At 40.2% G+C, this 21,724-nt stretch overlaps 1 protein-coding gene across 2 annotated transcripts in view; it reads right to left on the bottom strand.

The window, feature by feature from the left end:
• Positions 1-21,724, bottom strand: part of LOC124776762 (sorting nexin-8-like) — a 101,200-nt gene that overhangs the window by 59,949 nt on the left and 19,527 nt on the right. For both annotated transcript variants that reach the window (XM_047251898.1, XM_047251899.1), the window contains exons 4-5: positions 15,493-15,628; positions 13,560-13,750 (exon numbers count right to left, since the gene is read on the bottom strand). In XM_047251898.1, coding sequence (XP_047107854.1) covers positions 13,560-13,750; positions 15,493-15,628 — 327 coding nt within the window. The remainder of the gene's footprint in view (positions 1-13,559; positions 13,751-15,492; positions 15,629-21,724) is intronic.

The following is a 21,724-nucleotide window of genomic DNA, read 5'->3' as shown; positions in this document are numbered from 1 at the left end:
CCTGACCAGGTGAATACAGGGTTATAAATACAAAATCAAATAGGGGTAATGCAGGAGTAGGTTAAAAAAATAAATAAATAAATAAATAAATAAATAAATAGGAGCACGGGTAAGCTACTATGAACAGCATTGTGAAAGCATTATTGTAGCTAAGGATAGACACAAAGCCCACGCCTACCACAGTAGTATAAGTTTATATGCCAACTAGCTCCGCAGATGGAAGAGGTTGAAAAAATGTATGATGCGACAAAAGAAATTATTCACATAGTGATGGGACACGAAAATTTAACAGTGATGGGGGACTGAAATTCGACTGTAGGAGAAGGAAAAGTAGTAGGTGAGTATGGAATGGGGGTAAGGAATGAATGAGGAAGATGCCTGGTAGAATTTTGCACAGAGCATAACTTAATCATGGCTAACACTTGGATTAAGAATCATGAAAGAAGGTTGTATGCGGGAAGAGGCCTGGAGACACTGGAAGGTTTCAGACAGATTACATAATGGTAAGACAGGGATTTAGGAACCAGGATTTAAATTGTAAGACATTTCCAGGGGCAGATGTGGATTCTGACCACAATTTACTGGTTGTGAACTGTAGATTAAAACTGAAGAAACTGCAAAAAGGTGGGAATTTAAGGAGATGGAACCTGGATAAATTGAAAGAACCAGAGGTTGTACAGAGTTTCAGGGAGAGCATAAGGGAACAATTGACAGGAATGGGGGGAAGAAATACAGTAGAAGAAGAATGGGTAGCTTTGAGGAATGAAATAGTGAAGGCAGCAGAGGATCAAGTAGGTAAAAAGAAGAGGGCTAGTAGAAATCCTTGGGTAACAGAAGAGAAACTGAATTTAATTGATGAAAGGAGAAAATACAAAAATGCAGTAAATAAAGCAGGCAAAAAGGAATACAAACGACTCAAAAATGAGATTGACAGGAAGCGAAAAATGGCTATGCAGGGATGGCTGAGGACAAATGTAAGGATGTAGAGGCATATATCATTAGGAGTAAGATGGATAATGGCTACAGGAAAATTAGAGAGATCTCTGGTGCCAAGAGAACCACCTTTATTAATATCAAGAGCTCAGATGGAAAACCAGTTCCAAGCGAAGAAGGGAAAGCAGAAAGATGGCCGGAGTACATACAGGGTCTCTACAAAGGCGATGTACTTGAGGGCAATATTATGGAAATGGAAGAGGATGAAGACAAAATGGGAGATATCATATTGTGTGAAGAATCTGATAGAGCACTGAAAGACCTAAGTTGAGAGGGGGCCCTGGTAGTAGACAACATTCCATGAGAACTACTGACAACCTTGGGAGAGCCAGCCATGACAAAATCTACCATCTGGTGAGCAAGATGTATGAGACAGACGAAATACCCTCAGACTTCACGAATAATGTAATAATTACAATCCCAAAGAAAGCAGGTGTTGACAGGTGTGAAAATCACCGAACTTCAGTTTAATAAGTCATGGCTGCAAAATACTAACACGAATTCTTTATAGACAAATGGAAAAACTGTTAGAAGCCTACCTTGGTGAAGATCAGTTTGGATTCCATAGTAATGTTGGAACACATGAGACAATACCGACCCTACAACTTATCTTAGAAGATAGGTTAAGAAAAGGCAAACCTACATTTCTAGCATTTGTAGACTTAGAGAAAGTCTTTGACATTGTTGACTGGAATACTCTCTTTCCAAATCTACAGGTGGCAGACCAAATACAAGAAGCAAAATACTATTTACAATTTGTACAGATACCAGACGGCATTTATAAGAGTCGAGGGGCATGAAAGGGAAGGAGTGTTTGGGAAGGGAATGAGACAGGGTTGTAGCCTATCCCCAATGTTATTCAAACTATATATTGAGCAAGCAGTAAAGGAGAAAAAAAAAAAAAAAAAAGGAAAATTTGGTGTAGGAATTAAAATTCATGGAGAAGAAACAAGAACTTTGAGGTTTGCCAATGTCATTGTAATTCTGGCAGAGACAGCGAAGGGCCTGGAAGAGCAGTTGAATGGAATGGACAGGTATCTTGAAAGGAGGATATAAGATGAACATCAACAAAAGCAAGATGAGGATAATGAAATGTAGTTGAATTAAATCAGGTGATGCTGAGGGAATTAGATTAGGAAATGAGACACTTAAAGTAGTAGATGAGTTTTGCTATTTGGGCAGCAAAGTAATAGATGATGGTCGAAGTAGAGGGGATATAAAATGTAGACTGGCTATGGCAAGGAAAGCATTTCTAAAGAAGAGAAATTTGTTAACATCAAGTATAGATTTGTGTGTCAGGAAATCCTTTCTGAAAGTATTTGTATGGAGTATAGCCATGTATGGAAGTGAAACATGGACAATAAATAGTTTAGACAAGAAGAGAATAGAAGCTTTCAAAACATCGTGCTACAGAAGGATGCTGAAGATTACATGGGTAGTTCACGTAACTAATGAGGAGGTACTGAATAGAATTGGGGAGAAGAGGAATTTGTGGCATAACTTGACCAGGAGAAGGGACTGGTTGGTAGGACACATTCTGAGGCATCAAGGGATCACCAATTTAGTATTGAAGGGAAGCAAGGAGGGTAAAAATCATAGAGGAGACCAAGGGATGAATACACTAAGCAGATTCAGAAGGATGTAGGTTGCAGTAGATGATTAAGCTTGCACAGGATAGAGTAGCATGGATAGCTGCATCAAACCAGTCTCTGGACTGAAGACCAAGGCAACATCAGCAATGACTAGCGAAGACTTCCAGCATAAGATGTCACCCTCATTCTGCCAAAGACCTTGTCATAAGGTGGAGGATCAGACAGAGGTTCAGACCACTCTCTTATCCTTGGGGTGGGAAACTGCCTCTGAAAAGGGGGTGAATCAACAATTATTGATGGCATGAGGATGCAGAAGGCAATGGAATCCAATGCATTAAAGACAAAGAGGTGTGACCACTGGACACATAGCCTGGAACATTGACAAAAGATTCTGGATTAGTAGCCCCCGTTCTTATCTCTGGAATGGGACTGCTAAGGGTGAGGTAACCATGAGAAAAAATGGAGTAATTAGTGTAAGGGTAACATTCTATGAGTAGGAGGTATGGAACGTCAAATGTTTGAATGTGGTAGGGAATCTAGAAAAGCTGAAAAGGGAACTGCAATGGCTCAAACTAGTACAGATGGGGTCAGTGAGGTGAAACGGAAATAAGAAAAGGATTAAGGGTCAGACGAATATAGGGTAATACCAACAGCAGTGGAAAATGGTATAACAGGAGCAGCACCATTATGAATAAGATGGTAGGGCAGAGCAGGAGTTCACACAAACAGTTCAGTGATAGGGTTGTTCCCATTAGAATTGGAAGCAAACCAATGCAGACTACAATAGATCAGGTATACATGCCGATATTTAACGGGTAATTCAGTACGCAAAAAGGGACGAAACTCTAATAATCGTGGGGGACTGGAATGTGATTGTAGAAGGAGGAGCAGAAGAAGGGGTTAAGCAGGAATACAGGCTTGATAGTGGGAATGAGTACAAAGACTAATTGAATTCTACAATAAATTTCAGCTAGTAACAGTGAATTCTCTGTTCGGACATCACTAACGGAGGAGGTATACATGAAAAACACCCAGAAGAAGGGAAAATTACAACTGAATTACATCACTGTCAGAGAGAGATTCTGAAATCAGACACTGGGTTGTAAGGTGTACCCGGGAGCAGATAAAGACTCAGACCACAATTTAGTAATGATTAACAGTAGGCTGAAGTTCAATAGACTAGTCAGCTAGGATCCATGTGTCAAGTGGGATTTGGAACCACCAAAGAATGAAGAGAGACATGCGAAGTTCTCTCAATGCGATAATTAACATCTCAGTAGGCAGATCATTTGAAGAGGAATGGACTTGTCTAAAAAGTGCAATCACAGAAGTTGAGCAGAAAAACTTAAGTACAAAGAAGGTAACAGTGAACAAACCATAGTTAACAGCAGAAATACTTCAGCTGATTGTCAAAAGATCGAAGTACAAAAATGTGCAGGAAACTCCGGAATATAGAAATACAAGTCACTTCGGAACAAAATAAATAGGAAGTGCAAGGAAGATAAAGTGAAAATGTTGGTTGGTTTAAAGAGGGTGGGGGGAGGGGCCAATCTGCTAGAACATTGGTCCTTCGTTCCGATTAAAATAATTCCACAAGGGTGGGAGTTAAATAATCGAGACATACAAAACACAGATGAAAGAAAAGAGAAAAACCACAAGAATGGCAGAAGGGCAACAAACACCAAAATGGACAAAATAGGGCAAAAAAAACCACAGAGACATGCAAGAAACATGCAGAAGAGATCAAAACAAGAGAGCAGATTACCATGGCTGGCTGACCATGAGAATAAAAAAGAGAAGCCAGTCACTCTGCAACACATTAAAACCCCCAGGCGCAAAAACTTAGATCAAATGATAAAACCCACCTTCAAAAATAAAACTTAAAACTAAATCTGCTGTCGAGGCATTGTTGCCAAACACTGAAGGTAGGGTGCTGGGAAGGTTAAAAGTCTGCTGCCTAGCGGCTGAAAGTGGGCACTCCAGCAAGAGGTGGACGCGTCATTTGTGAGCCACAGTGACACTGACGTGGGTCCTTGCGACAGTGGAGAAAACCGTGCGTTAGCCACGTATGGCCAATGCGGAGCAGACAGATGACAACTGATTCCCTGACAGAGGACCGCATGGGAGACTTTCACACATTCGTAGTCTCTTTAATGATACACAGTTTGTGTTGTGCGTACTGTTATGCCATTCCACCTCCCTGCGGCATAAGACAGAATGCAGGTCAGTTTCGGAGATGTCGACATCCAGAAGCGGTTTCCGCGTAGCCAGTTTGGCCAACCTTTCAGCTAGTTCGGTATCTGGGATTCCGGAGTGTCTTGGGGTCCACACAAACACCACTGAACGACCAGACCATTCCAGGGTGTAGATGGACTCCTGGATGGATGCTACCAAAGGATGGCGAGGGTAGCACTGGTCGATAGCTTGTAGGCTGCTCCAGAAGTCAGTAGACAGGAAAAATGTCTCGCCAGGGCATGAGATGTGCTCAAGAGCACGAGAGACAGACGTCAGCTCTGCAGCCACCTGACAAGGAGTGCTGTTCAATATATTCTCCATGAACATACGCAAAGCCTACGTGACCATCAGCCATCAAGATATCGGTGTAAACCACTTCATGGCCTCGGTATAAGTCGAGAATCGAGAGGAAGTGATAGCGGACAGCCACATGTCCTAATGAAGTCCTTAGTGTTATGCAAAATGTCCAGAAGAATCTGCAGCCCAGGTGTACACCATTGAGTTGTAAGTGAATGGACCTCGAGGAGAGGTGGTAGCAGGAAGGACTTCAGTTCATACAGATGGGACTGGATGCAAAACGCAATAGTAAGCCCTGACCTGGGCTGGAGATGTGGGAGATGAACCGCCATGGTTGGGAAAAGGAGACGGTAATTTGGATGTGCAGGAGAACTACGAACATGTGCAATGTAACAGGCCAGCAGTTGGGCACACCTAACCTCCAATGGAGGGACTCTGGCCTCGACCAGGACACTGGTCACCGGATTCTTTCTAAAAGCTCCTGTCACTAATCGAACCCCGCAGAGGTGCACAGGGTTGAGTGAATGCAACGCTGAGGGCACTGCCGAACTATAAAGCGTTTGCATCGGTAGATAACATGCCACTGATGTGCATGCTATGGACAACTGTTCGGGTCTGGTACCCAAGAAGACGTCTGATCTCAGTCCAGACTTGGGAAGGTGACATATAGCACCCAATGGTCTACGCGTACCTCTTCCAACACTCCTGTTTCCATTGTTTTATAAGCTGGCAAAAGCGGGCTCGAAGCCGCTTAAAGGATATTAGGTCCTCTAGGGAAGGGTGCCACTTATGTCGCTGTAGAGATCGCCGACACACTTTTATTGCCTCAGCAACTTCTGGCGACCACCAAGGGACTGTCTGTTGCCGGGGGCACCCTAAAGGACGAGGGACTGCATTTTCCGCCACAGAAACGATTGTTGTAGTGACCTTCTGAACAACAACATCGATGGCACCATGTGGGGCAGATTCAGCAGTGACAGCAGAGGCGAAGGCTTCCCAGTCTGCCTTGTTAAAAGCCCATCTTAGTAGGCATCTGTGGGCATGATGCTGGGGGAGAGGAAGATGGGGAAGTGGTTACTACCACACAGGTCATCAAGTGCTCTCCACTGGATACATGGGAGAAAGCCAGGACTGCAAACTGAGAGATCAATGGCCGAATATGTGCCATGTGCCACAGTGAAATGTGTGGGGGCACCTATATTTAAGAGGCAGAGGTCGATGTCGAGTTGTGACAATAGAGGTCGATGTCGAGTTGTGACAGTAAATTTTTGACCTCCCTGCCTCGGCCAGTAAGCATGGCGCCACCCCATAAGGGGTTATATGCGTTAATATCTTCCAAAAGTAGGAAAGGTTTAGGGAGTTGATCAATCAGTGTAGCCAATACGTTCAAGGGTACTGCACCATCTGGAGGAAGATATACATTGCAGACAGTTACTTCCTGCGTCATCCTTATCCTGACAGCTACAACTTCAAGTGGGGTTTGAAGGAGCACAGGTTCACTACATACTGAGCTCAGGACATAGACACTAACTCCACCTGACAATATTATGGTTGCTATGGTTCCTGTAATATCCCTTATAGCCGCGGAGGTCAGGGGCCTGTATTGCTGGGAACCAGGTTTCATGGAGGGCAATGCAGAAAGCTGGTGTACAGCGAAACAGTTGGAGAGTTACGTTATCATGAGACTGGGAAGGCATGAAACACTCAATGAGGCAGTCTACGTCTCAGGGTCACCTGCGGCCACCAGATGAGTATCTGTGTGATCGATATCCATTGTGTCTAGGTCCTCAGCAGACGCCAGAATCTCCATCTCATCCTCAGAAACAGAGCTTGTAGGCAGTGGTGGTGTGGGTGCCACCTCAGCGTCTTGGCTCTTGGGGTTCTTTTTCTTTTTAGCTTTCTCTTGCTGCTCCTTAGGTTTGTCTGGCTGGGAGGGCTTCAGTGATTGAGGCTCAGCGAATGAGGAGGACCGTGAAACCCTATGACCAGCTACCTGTAGTTGCTTCAGCCACTGGCGGGTGTCAGCTTTGACACTGGTAGGAAACTGGGAAGGGAATGACCCAAGCCATCCCTTACTGGTGAGAGATGCTGAAGAAGACTTACGCTTCTCCATCTGAGAAGTGGGGACTGGCGTCCCCGATGGTTGGGGGGGGTTGTTGCTCCTGAAGTATGTTGTGCAGGAGCAACATCGAGGGAAGTTCAGACGGCTGCTTTAAACGAAGTGTAAATTACTGGTTTCATAGATTATGCTCTTCAATTTGACCTATATTTTTCTATTTGTTTCATTTGAGAAAGTTAGACCAGCCTCCAATGCAAATAACAGCTTCATTACATGCTACATCATTTGTACCTGTTAACACTAATGACAAAATCACTGCCTTGTACCATTTTACTTTCTAAATCTACATCTACAATGATGTTTTTTGTTCTTGGTCCTACCATAACCACACTGAAAACTAGGATATTATTGTTTACGCTTTGTAGAATATTAGCTAACTCACTTCCATGGCTATCAGAAAACAAAATTAGGTTAACTTCATTGTGGTTTCCCAGTGTAGTTGTCGATCCCTTAATGCTGTTCACAGGGTGTTAACTGACAGTACTCTGATTCCACATGCTCATGACTTTTTGCAACTGGATATTGATTGCTACTGTATTCTTCATTGACAGACTAGTTTGTTTTTCTATCCATATGCTGCTTACAAAGTTTGGCGTCGTCCTTGCAATTGTTACTACTTGTCATTGACAGTACACTGTACCGGTTTTTATCCACAAACATTGTTTTATTTGCTAAGTGAAATCTTTTTAGCACTTTTTCATGTCTCATAATTATTCTAATTCTCATTCTGTGATTTTCTTGTTTTATCATTTGGTACATGAGAATTTCTGCAGCTCAGAATGTTCATTTCTTAGTTTTGAAATAGCACACCTTACTGTTAGAAAATCCACAGTTACAGTAAATCCTCATTAACAAGAATCCCAAGGGACTGAAAAATCAGGAGCGTGTGTGAAAAAACATTGTGTTAACCAGGGACTCAAAATTCTATTTTTGGAATACACTTTTTTCTATACATCAACCACTTCTAGTAGCCATACATATTATAAATGTGTGTGTGTGTGTGTGTGTGTGTGTGTGTGTGTGTGTGTGTGTGTGTGTCACATTTCCTCCTCAACTACAGAACCAATCTCAATCAAACTTGGTGAAAATATCCCCTATTGTCAGGCAACAATCGCTGAGGGGGAGAAGAACCATCAACCTATGACGTCACTAACAAAGAGACGTGTGAAAAATTAACGTATCTTGCACGACATTAAAATGTGTTATTTCTATGCTACTAACTGTATTCGCAACATATTTCATGGACAGTGTCTGCATATGCTGCTAAATGCATCTGCAAAAGTATATCATGGTACCACCCACAATTCAGGAGACATGCAATCGAACACCGAGATGCATGATGAATTGCTGCATCATGAATGATGTTTAAATTTATTAATCTTTGCTACTACATCTGTTTGCAGAATATTTCTCTGACAGTATCCACGTATGCCGCTAAACAAATATATCACTGTACGACACACAGTTCAAGAGATGATGATGTCACAAACACTGAGATATGCACAAAAAAACATCCATTAAGTTTTAAAACATTTATCCTTTACTATAAGACACTCCTACACTTGAGTTAACTTAAGGGAATCCCCGACCCCTGGCAGCAATTTTTGACAGCTTTCAACTCTGAAGAGCAAATAGCTGTAGGTGAAAATGGTAACCCTCTACAGAGCTGTGAAGAGGCACTGCCATAAAGATGTTTACAAAATCACATTGTAAACAGACGAAGCAGCTGCACGCAGTGTAAAGAAACTTTCCAGCATCATGTTCGTTAATCTGGATACTGTTCTTACAAATCCATACATTATGTATGAGTATTTCTTTGTGTGACAAATACATAGAAATGAAATTTTTTGATACTTCACTACAAACACGATTCATTTTTGTTTTCATTTCTAATATAAAATTGGCAAAATGAATACCCAGACAGTGCTGGGTTTGTCAGCTAGTGTAGATATACAGTGTGGAGAAAATTTGTGTTACTAAATTTTAACCCTGGATAGCTGATGCCAGTAGGAACCAAAATTACTTATGTGATGTAGGTTGACAACACACCATTTTCAAACTACAGAAACTTGGTGCCACACACTCCAATTGGTCTTGGGATTGCCCTGTTGCTGTTTGTTGGTTGACGGGCAGTGATATGGTGGTTGTTTCACAAATACAAATGTCCCTCACCCCGTCACTGCCCCAACATGATACTCACACACGTGTCAAATAGGTCTTGCTGTTTGTCTCCACCTCACGTCAGAGGTATTCATACATAAGCTTCGCTACAAAGCACACACATCACCTGTGATTTAGTCATTCAGTAAGCATGGTGGCACAGTATTCGTTTGAAGAACAACGAGATATGGTTTTTGTTTATGGGCTAGTCAACTGTAACACACATGGAGCTCTACAATTGTATGAGGAACGGTACCCAGCAAGACGCCACCCACATCCCAAATGTTTACAGCCACTCACTGGCAACTTGGCGAAACAGGCTCATTAGTGGGATATTGTGGTGATGCTGGAAGACATCTAACATGATGGGATGCTGCATTTGAAGAGATTGTTGTTGAGCACTTCAAGGAAGCACCTATGACAAACACTGGACTGGTTGGACACGACATGGTGATCACTCTTCAGTTAGTCTGGGAGGTTTTGAAGGATGATGGCCAGAATCTATTAGTTTCCACCCTGTCCAACTTCTAAATCCTGTGGCAGACTATGAACACAGGTTACAGTTTTGTCAGTGGTTTCTGCGACATGTTGCACGAGATCCAGACTTCCCCACCATTGTGTTGTTTATCGATGAGTGCACCTTCCATCAGGGATGGCCTCTCCAACACTCGGGAAAATGTTCATTACCAGGCAAGGGGAAATCCTTGCGCCATGTATGTCCATTTCCGCTCAACATTTGGGCAGGCATTGTGGGTGACCATCTGATTGGGACGATCTGGCTACCTCCTCACCTTTCCGCGGCAAATTGCATTCACTTTTTGCAAGAAGCTCTACCTGGCCTGCTGGAAGATGTTCCCTGGACATATGGCTACGCATGTGGTTTCAGCATGATGGGGTGCCCGCACATAACAGTCATGCTTTGTGTGGATCTTTAAATGAACTCTTCAATGGCCGGGTAATTGACAGAGGTGCTCCTAGGACATGGCCCCCAAGATCATCAGATTTCATGCCACCGAACTTTTTCCTGTGGGGATTCTTCAAGGTTCTATTTCACCCAACCAGACGTGAAACACCTAGAAATGAAGAGGAATTAATGGATCACATTCAACATGCCCCCAATCACATCAGGGCAATGTCAGGAATCTTTGAAAGAGTTCGACAAAACACTGTTCGGCGTCACCAAGCTTTTGTAGCATCAGAGGGTCCAGAATGGAAGGCTGGTGCTCTACCACCGAGCATGCGGGCCGCTTTGGATACACTGCAATCTCCGGCAGGCAAAGCATTTGTGGTTATGCATTGTCCAGAGCATCCGACAACAGTGCAGTCCCACGGCCAATCAGAGCAGATGGTGCCAAGTTTCAGTAGTTTAAAAATTATGCATTGTCGACCTACACAACATTAGTAATTTTGGTTCCTACTGGCATCAGCTAGCCAGGGTTAAAGTTTCATAACAATTTTTCTGTACATGTACTACAGTAAATTATGAATATCATCATAGGAAACACTAAATTACCAACTATTACACACTTGTTTGGAAGATTAAAAAAAAAAGTTTGTACCATTACGAATTACAATAATCCTATTTATAATGTCAGTTTGCAATAACAACACAGAAAATAAATATGAGAAAAAGATGATTTGCATTAATTACTGCATTGCAACTAAAAAGAAAAGTACTCACAGATCATTATCTGGTGCCTGAATCCTGTATATTGCACCTTCGCAGAAGGGGATTAAATTGCCTGGCAACTTCACAGCCAACTGTACTCGTAGCTTTCGTAAAACCAGTGGTCATTTAGGATATTGCAGTAAAACTTTCTCAAGTGTCCACAGCATGTAATACTTCCTGGTCGGAGGCACAATGTTATGATAATGTCTGTGCATCACATTCCACTGGAATCATCATTGGTGTTAAACTCCTTCAAAGTAACTCCAAGGTTCCCAAGATCTTGTAGAATATTCCATTTGTCGGATGAAGTGGTTTCCTCACCACCATCTAATTCATCAACAGGATTACTGTCAGTTTCTCAGGATGCGGCAATAGCTTTTATGCATCAAGTACATTCCTAGTTGGCACTTCCACCTCCTTTTCAGCAATACAAATTGCAGATCTCACAAGGCACTTGTGATTAATCCTATTTATAAGTGCAGTAATGTCTTTATCCAAATGCTGAAGATTGATTTGTTGTATTTGGGGGAAGGAGGGAAGTGAACCTTTACATTGGTTAAGTTAAGATTTATGTTACGGATTGTACTCCTATCCAGTGTGAGAAGAAAAGGGTTATTCTGAGCCATCACTGAACAGTTAAAACCAAGAAAGAATTTATGGAGAGATGAGCTCTCGATCCAAGTAATCTTATGGTGAGAGTAGATGCAAGTGAAAGTATCGATGTTACATTCTTAAAACGATGTGGTTTCTTGAGCTTACTGATCACTCAAGATCAGTGTTTATCACTGCACATCTGAATTACATACAAATACAATCATTAAATGTTGTTCACTGTGAGGGTAAAACTTGGGAAAAGATTGTAAACTGTCTAGTTTTGTTAATATTATATACATCACATGAGGCATTACTTTTCTCTCACTTTGTACAATTCATGCAACCAGTTGTTTGCTCGTTCTTCCTCAGCTTTATTTACTTCACCACAAATCACTAATGATGAAACTTTTGGAACTGGTGCATCCAACCAGCTGAACAACTGAAATCTGTAAAAAAATTTTGTCATTCCGTTTGTTTTTAACTAAATTATAAGTGGGCATACAGTTAAACCATTCTAGAAACAAAGTTTCAACATCTTTGTACTTGGCACTGCAAAATTGCTTGTATTTGTATTCAATGCAGCAGTATTAAGAACTTTTCCCGATCTCAAGTACTGTGGATAATGTAGATTTGTCAATTACATACTTGTCAGCAACTGTACCTTTTTTCAGTACATCAAATCTACTTTTCCTGTGATTTTTAGTTTAATTTGCAGACATATGCTTTTCTCCTTTGTCTCAGCCAAGACTCCCCTCTTTCTGCTTGCAGCTTACAGTCTCGTATTAGCTAACTTTTGAAGAATGAAAAAGCATACCTAAAAATGGAATTGCATTTTTTGATGGCAGCTTATTGTTAAACCTGATGGGGCTCCTGATTGATCACGATTCTCCAGCAATGGTATACAAGCAGCTTTAGCAGAATAATTAAAGGAAAAAGGAGGAGGAAAAAATGGAAAATTCGGGTTAAATGAAAATTTCCAAGAACACAGTGGACTAAAACCAGTTTGAAATTACAGTTAAATGATAAAACTTCCTGTAAGACCATGTTTTAGGAGTACTGTGTTGACCAAGTGTTCAACGAGTCTGTGTTGGTTTGGTTGGGAGGGGAGGGGGGATACTATAGCTGTCAACTTGAAATGTGTTTTCACTATTACAGTTCCTACAAATTTCCTTTTTTGCTGCAGAAATGTGGCTTTTATTTCCTTTCTCACTACACACTACTGCACTAGATGTCATCTTTCTCCTTCTAGGCCCCACCTATGATCTGAAAATATGTTCATGTTTAGTAAGGCCTCAGTACAAACAAGTTGGTGTGGGCTGTACCCTGTTCCCATACAGGTAATGCTACCAAAAAGTAAAGTAACTAACTTAGCGAAATCATTCAGTTTTATGTAGACCATGGCTTGTATAATATGCTGTGTAAAATGTGTTCACTAAACATTAGCAAAGCTGTTACCAATTCTGGCGCAACATCTAGTAAGGAGGGGGGGGGGGGGGGGGGGGGACTTTATTGTATGGACCATGCTACATTTCTGCACAACTTAGGACAAAGCTGAAGGAAGGATCATTTCATACTAAGAAAACAAAGTTTTGTTCCAGTGTCAGCGAACAAGGAACAGATCTTAAACTGAGTTTGGTACCGTAAATTGGGAAAGCCACCACACTGTGTTCTGAGCCCATTTGTTTTCTTAATACATATGAACGATCTACCACTCATCACGACATGTGTTACAAAGATTTTTCTGGAGTACCTCCAGAATAAAAGCATTAATTAAATAAAATTTGAAAGCAATGGCATCATGATGAAACAAAATGGCTTCAAGTTAAAAAGAAAGAAAAAACCTCCTTTCTTTCTTCACTTTCAATGCAAAGACAGCAACAAGTGTATATGGTTTCCCTACCTTGCTGGTGACCTGGTATTCCACATGCTTCAGAAAGAGACCTTTCTTTTCAGGTACAAGATCAACATCAACTGAATCTTGGGAACAAAGTTCAGTATATGTGAGACCAAGGCGAGTTGGGGTAACTCCCTGTTGATCTCTAGTCATTTGACGCAGTTCAGACAAATCACCAAGCTCTGGCCTTGGAAGCTCTGGAAAAAATGGAAAATAATTTTGTCAAAATTATTATGAAACCCTAACACCATAATAAAAAGTACCATGCTGGTTAAAAAATACTTTAGTACTTAATGAAAGCCATGGGATGGCTGATAAGTAATTAGATAAAGCAATACTTATGACAGTTTAAGTTGTGGATCATTAGAGGAAGGCCACAATGTGTGTTTCAGAAAGGGGAGGGGGGGGGGGGGGAAATATTTAGAAAGCTTTCACAGAATTTCACACATAACAATAAACACAGACTTTACACAAATTCTTTGTCGAGGCTAGGGGTGGAGGGGTGTATACAGGACAGAACTGGAAGAATATGACCATCCTCTATGACTAATATTGCCATACCTGAAAATTAACATGTTACCCCAAGAAGATATAGGAGGTGGAGGTGGTTTAGGGAGATATAGAGGAGAGAAAGACTGGGAGTGTGGAAATAACACAATGAAGTAACTAAGGTGAAACAGCAGAAATGTCTTGTACAACTTAGGAGATACTCCAGTTACTTGATGAAGTCAAGATAAACTCTTCATCTGTCTCACCATGGTGTTCATAGTTATTATACAACTACTTATGTATTTTAGCTCCTCCTATGTAACTACTGAAACTATATACTTATTTCACCACAGGCCACACTTTTATTTTGTTCTTGTAATAACATATTGTCAGTGATCTGGAATCAAACATACGAGCAAAGCAATTTTTTTAATCAAATTACAGAAGTGTGATTTTTGAGCTTACTCTATTTTCAGTTGTATCTGCATACACATTTGTCAGGTATTCCTGTCTTTGCCAATGACCCTTTTTAGTCCATTTCACTTCAACTTGCAGTGAAAATGGGCACTGCTTATAAATAAAGTTGAATACAGATGGCCATAATGATTAGAGAAAGGAAGGAAAATGAGTAGGGTTCATCATTTCATTAACAAGGTCATTAGAGGCAAATCACAAGTATAGATTGGAGAAGGAAGAGAAAGGATATTTGTAATACCATTTCATTTCAAAGAAACTAAGCTGGTATTTACCACAAGTTATTTAGTGATATCTTGGGAAACCCGAATCAGAACAGCCTTACAGAGATCTGAAGCACACTTCTCTCAAATACAACTGCAATGTCTTACCACTATATCAACTTGGCGAGTAAGAAATCACGACTATTATTTTTGCTTTAAAGCAGAACAAATAGCATTTCTCTACCTTTTTTTTATAATTGTAGTAGAGTAGGAAAGTTGCTACTCACCACATAGCAGAGATGCTGAGTTGCAATAGGCAAAACAAAAAGATTCACACAATTATAGCTTTTTCAGTTGTTTCATTTGTTTTTATAACTGGGGATATTGCTATTACTGTATGAAATATAACGTAGAATTTTCCTACAACATCTCTGACTGCAGAAAACATTTTACCTGTTTTTTAATTTATGATGAATGAATGGGTAACTTATTCAACTTTCAAATAGAGTAAGTATGGTTCACGCAAAATTTGAAGTAGATCAAAGCTTCATCTATGAACTTTCTGTCATCTGTATAAGCAAGCATACAGCTTCATAATATATTACTGCAACATGTGTTCTCGCATTAAAACAACATCAGTCATATTTCACAGTAAGAAGTCATATGCCACCAACTGTCTTTTTAGGAATAAATACTTGCACAAAAATAATAATGACATATCAGATTCTATATCATTAGGATTTACTGAGTATAATGAACACTTAAGTACATACCTTCTCCAGAAAAATTTTCCAAAAGTTTTGCACTAGGCTGTTTCCCCTGCTGTGCCCAAGCCACAAGTGCTAGTGCTTTGTACAGACTGGTTCTAGACAGAGCATTCACTTTTGGGTCCACTACTAAATCCCATATCTGCAAATTCAGTTCAATAAAAACCTTTACCTATATGCTGCACAACTTTTTGTTAAGATGAATGGTGGACATAAATAAAATTGTGTAATTACTTCTTAAGCTAGGTTTCCAATTACACATTTTTTGTGGTACCTTCATAGGAAGCACATGGGTTTATTATATGAACATGATACAACAGAAAATATATAAAAAAGTAAAGTATGCGTAAGACAGTTAATGTGTAGCCCTGAAATATACATACTGATAGATCAAAGAAACAGAAATGCTGCAATTTTTCCAAAATGTTGCGTTTAGCTTTTACAGTTAAACTCATCATCTGCTGTTTAATTAGCAGTGTTTACTCTATTTCATATGAATCATTCAAGATTTTCATAGCAATAAAGGCAAAACTGCACAACTCCAGTCCATTTTAGATTCTCAATCTGCACTTTTTGGCTACTTTTGGGAAACATCTCCGTACAAATAATGGCAGATTATATTATTACATTCTTCTTCTCTCAGGCAATCAAATTGGTTTAATAATATAAAATGCTACTCTTTTTAACACTACAACTGCTCCTACAGATATCAGTTGACTAAAAAAGATTTACATATTTAAATCCTGACAATTTTAAACACTACCTTTAAGAATCTTTAATCATTTGTGTAGTAACAGGAATGACCAATTTAACTGGGAAGAGAGTATTTTTCATGTTTTCATTGTCAAATATATATTATGATTTCTTTTCATTCCATTCACAGATTAAGCACTGGGAGCACGGTTGTTTATATGCCTCTTTGTGAACTATTGTTAGTTTAATTCTATGTCCATAGCTTATAAATGACACATACAGCAATGAATATTAGTAGATTCTGCCCTGAAATTTGGTTCTTTGAGTTTTCCATGGGATGTCAAGCACCTTTCTTGGAGGAACTAACAACTGACATTTTCAATATTTCTATTACAACCTCCTTCCAGAGAAAAATACCTGTGCAATGGACTTTTTATTTGTTGTACTTCCTCTATCAGTCCCAGTCTTGAGCTGCATTACAGTATACGATGCAGAAAAGACAGGTAACACTCTCCCTGCAGCCTATTAATAAACTGAAGGTTGAAACTTCCTGGCTGTTTAAAACTGTGCACCACACTGAGATTAACTCAGGACCTTTGCTTTTCACAGGCAAGTGCTCTACCAACTGAGCTACCCAAGCACAACCCACAATTCACCCTCACAGCTTTAATTCCACCAGTAGCTCTACTCCTACATTTCAAACTTCACAGAAGCTCTTCTGTGAACCTTGCACTCCTGAATGAAAGTATACTGTGGAGTTATGGAGACATGGCTTAGCCACAGCCTGGCAGATATTTCCAGAACGAAATTTTCACTCTGCAGTGGAATGTGTGCTGATATGAAACTTCCTGGCAGATTTAAACCGTATGCCGGACCAAGATTTTGAACTCGGGACCTTTGCTTCTCATGGGCAAGGGCTCTACCGACTGAGCTAAGATAGGAGATGAGGTACTGGCAGCTGTGAGGGCCGGTCGTGAGTCATGCTTGAGTAAGTCTGTAAAGCAGTTGCCTGCGAAAGGCAAAGGCCTCGAGTTCTGGCACGCAGTTTTTATCTGCCACAAAGTTTCATATCAGCGCACATTCCACTGCAGAGAGAAAATTTCATTCTGGAGACATCCCCCTGGCTAAGGCTAAGCCATGTCTCCGCAATATCCTCTTTTCCGGGAGTGCTAGTTCTGCAAGGTTTGCAGGAGAGCTTCTATGAAGTTTGGAAAGTGGGAAAGAAGATACTGTCAGAATTAATGCAGTGAGTGCGGGTTGTGAGTCATGCTTGGGTAGCTCAATCAGTGGAGCAGTTGCCTGCGAAAGGCAAAGGCCCCGAGTTCGAGTCTCGGTCCAGCAAACAGTTTTAAACTGCCAAGAAGTTTCATATCAGTGCATACTCCACTGCAGAGTGAAAATTTCATTCTGGAAACTGAAGGTTGCTTCCACATATTTGCACGAAATGATTAAATCCTGCTATCTCTCAATTGATCATGTAGTTTAATGTTGCTAAACGTTTGTGAGGTTCACAACGTTACATTGTTCTGCATCACGAACCAGTCATCAGTTTTCACACTATATTGGTATTTTGTCAAGATGTGAATAAATGCTATCCCATTTCTATAAGACAGCACTTCCTCATACATAATTGTTAAATTTCTGCCAAGTATGTGACTGCAGCCAATATTACCCGCTAAACCAATATTACGAACTTTGTGACTATATTTCACTTCCCTCTATCATATTCCAAGCAACTTTGTGTCTGAGAAACAATGCCCATCTAGGACAACATGCTATGTTCTATTTGTCAAAAAGCTTTAAAAACAGTCACAAACCTGGCTAGATATTGGGATGGTGCATAGGTTTGTAGGTTTTGTTTTTAGTTTGTGGTTCACTGCTGCTATTCGAGTTCAGATATTGTCATTTTGTCATTTGGAAATAGTAGATGGAGCTGTGGGTGTTAGAAAATGAAGTACCAAGTGAAAAATTCTGAATATTTCTCTCATGTTCTTCTGTTTGAGTTGAATATAGAGGGGTGACAGCAGCAGTGGCACCAAAAGAAACATTTGTGCCATGTATGGGGATAATGCCATTGGACAGAGCATGACAAGAACAGGGTTTTCCTGTTTTAAGTTGGACTGTTTTGATATTAGATACTCCACATTCAGGAAGACTTTCAGAGTTTGATGAAGGTTGTTTAAATACATTGATCTAGAATGATCCATGTCAGTGTACTTGAGAACTGGCAAATGTGATGAACTGTGATCAATCCATCATCATGTGACATTTGCATGCATTAGTGAAGATTCAAAAACTGAGTGTTGGGGTACCACATCCTCTAAGCCAAAGTCACAAAAATTAGTGGGTGGCCATATGTGCCCTCTGCTTGGCCATTGCTGATTGGTTTGTGAACAACACCGGCCATTCCTTACCTGTACTGTAACTTTATGCTAACATAAGAAAAAGAGGGGACTGGCTGAGCCCAAACAAAGCAGGAACTCCTCATACAAAGATCTATGTGCATCCACAAAAAATAACATTATGTATCTGGTTGAACAGCGATGGTAGGATGAACTATGAACTGCTTCCCACGGTGTAACCACCACTGCTGACATTTTTTGCCAACAACAGACATCCTGCAGATGCAATCCAAGAACAATGATCAGGAAGACTGTGTGAAATGATGCTACTCCACAATAACACCCAGTTGCGTTCTGCTAGACTGGGGAAAAAACCATACAGTGGTTTGGTTGGGAAGACATTCCACACCCACCTTATTCCCCTGATCTTCCACCCTCATATTTTCACCTTTTCCACTCTCTATCAAACAACCTTCAAGGAACTTCCTGTCTGGATGAAAATGTGCATTGAACATGGCTCAATGAGTTCTTCGTCTCAAAACCAAGTGACTACTACACTCATGGATTTGAAAAGTTACCCCAGCATTGGCAGACTGTTGTAAATAGCAAGGACAATACACTACTGATGACTAAAGTCCCAGTTATGTCTAACTGTTGTGTTTATTAAATCTATGCGAAAACACTACGAACTTATACACCAACCCAATATCTAGCCATAGGCATATTTTCTTTAGCAGATACTAGTGGGAAACACTATCAAAAGTGCTTCAAAAGCCAGAGATTAAACCATATAATTACCTCCATTCATCGTTTACAAACTATCATGCAGGGAAAATGAGATTTTAATTTGGAATGTTAATGCTTCTTGAAACTATAGTTGTTTCCACAAATAAGTGTGTTTGTTCATGAAACAGGACTTTTTTTTGTTTGACTGTAAGACGTTTAGCAGTCTTTTCATAGTGTCTGTCTGAGGCTAAACATTTCCTCTATATGGTGAGTAGCAACTTAACGTTTTCAAATTATTTTTATTTCATTCTGGACTTCTCATTGTTTGATCTTGTTGAGTGTAACTGATTTATGCTAGTACTGGTATCTGGATCATTTGACACTTCAGTTGAAGTTTCTCAGTCATCAATGCATTTCTTAACACTACTTTTAGTGGCATTTGCAGGCATCACAAAAGCATAAATTTTCTCAGAGGCAGTTGTGTAACTGAATTTTGACATGGTAGATACTGAATGAATCATACTCTTAAAATAATAAAAATCTTTCTCCCACACATTCATTTAACAGCTCATTCACCTGTCAGTAAAATTACATTAATAAACTTTTCCTCTAGAACAGTTTTGCAACATTTTATATTTTTGAAAACAATTCAACTGTAATTACTAATATTTTCATGCAGTAACCTGAGTCCACTGTGTAATCACAACAAAACACCATAAGCTTATCAGAGATTGTTCACAGTGAAATAAATTGTTCACTTCAAAAAGTACTGAGCAATGGTGGCTTCAATATTATTAACTTATATTCTGTGTTGGCCATATAATTGATGATGTCCTCCTCAGCAACCTTTCCCCCTAAGTATATTTTATGAAACACTGAACCTAGAGTTCTATCTGAAATATCAATAAAATTAATAACCAAGCATTTCCTTTAGCTCTTTGTTTTACTACTTTGACACATTTATGTTTATTACTTGCAATATACAAGCTTTTACTGACTGACTATACAGCAGACCCATTAAAACAACATTTTTACACAGTAAAAAGGATTTTTCTACATGGTTCAACAAACCGCTGTAATCTGTAAGAGCACATACTTGAACTCTTTAAATAAAATGAAATTATGTATGAAGATGGTATCTGTTCTTTCGGACATGTCCAAAAGAACAGATGCCATCTTCATATATAGTTAAGGCTAACCGGCCATTGACCTTCTCCTTCTGTGCCGATGCACACGCATTGCCCGAACTATTACGGGAGTCGATAAGATTGTCTACCACGAGTAATGAGGCACTACGAATGTAGTGTGTGGACATTAAGTTGGGAATGTGGGTCTCACGAGGAGCGTGCAAGGGGTAAATCCCTGCCGTCGCACTATCCTCTATGCCATCGGTGGCTCATATGGATAGAGCGTCTGCCATGTAAGCAGGAGATCCTGCGTTCGAGTCCTGGTCAGGGCACACATTTTCAACAGTACCCTGTCAACAGCTTAGGGTCTTTATTTCACTGTCATTTCAAAAATAAAATTATTTATTTTCAGTAAATATTGCACTTGACAATAAAAACTGCAAATTATTAAAGGATGGAGGTTTTTTGGTAAACAGTGAGAGAAGAAAGAGAATGTACAAGTAATTAAAAGTAGAGTATGAGATAACCTTTATTGAACAACAAGAAATTGAAGTCAGAAGCATTACTAAACCTTTGTAAAAAATCTTTTTGCGTAATCAGTTATATAAATGAGATATGCACACACAAATATGATATTTATTAACTTCGTTTGTGAATCTACATCTAGACTCTACAAACCACTGTTAAGTGCATGGCAAAGGGTACTTCCCAGTGTACTACTTACTAGATCTTCCTAGTGTTCTGATTGTGTATGGGGGGCAGGAGCTGCTTAAATGCCTCTGTGCATGCTGTAATTAGTATCAACCTGTATTCTCAAACCCTAACAGTGATACCAATGCAGTCATAAATTTCTAGCTTAATGCCGACTTTTGAAATTTTTTAGGCAGGTCTTCAAAGGACAGCTGGTGTGAAGTGTGATACAGAGTTAAATGCTTTTCGGATCTGACAAAAACCACCTCCTCCTCCTCGTTGCGTTACGGCCTCTCCCAGAACCTCTTCATTCTTTCTCTTCTTCTCTCCCGCTCTTCTTCCGAGATCTTCAGTTTCCGTTTCTCCTGTCAGCTCCACTGGTGACACACTAATCTTTTCCTGTATTCTTCTCTGTCATTGATTTCCGGCATATTGGTCGGTGTATATTTGTTCCTCCAATTTTCCTTTCCTTCGATCTTGATCCCCAATTCCAACTAGTCCTTCCGAAGTTCAACAACCCACATGGCTTCTGTCTTTCCCCTTGTCCTCCCTGTTGTTTCCCACACTCTCGTCATTCTGTCCAAACTCATCCTAACTACATGTCCAGTAAATCTTGCCCTTCTGAGTCTGACTTCCCCGGATATTGTTCTCATGTTCCGA

The sequence above is a fragment of the Schistocerca piceifrons genome, chromosome 2 (assembly GCF_021461385.2).
Source record: "Schistocerca piceifrons isolate TAMUIC-IGC-003096 chromosome 2, iqSchPice1.1, whole genome shotgun sequence".
Classification (NCBI taxonomy): Eukaryota; Metazoa; Arthropoda; class Insecta; order Orthoptera; family Acrididae; genus Schistocerca; species Schistocerca piceifrons.
This window is presented reverse-complemented; position numbering and strand designations above follow the sequence as displayed.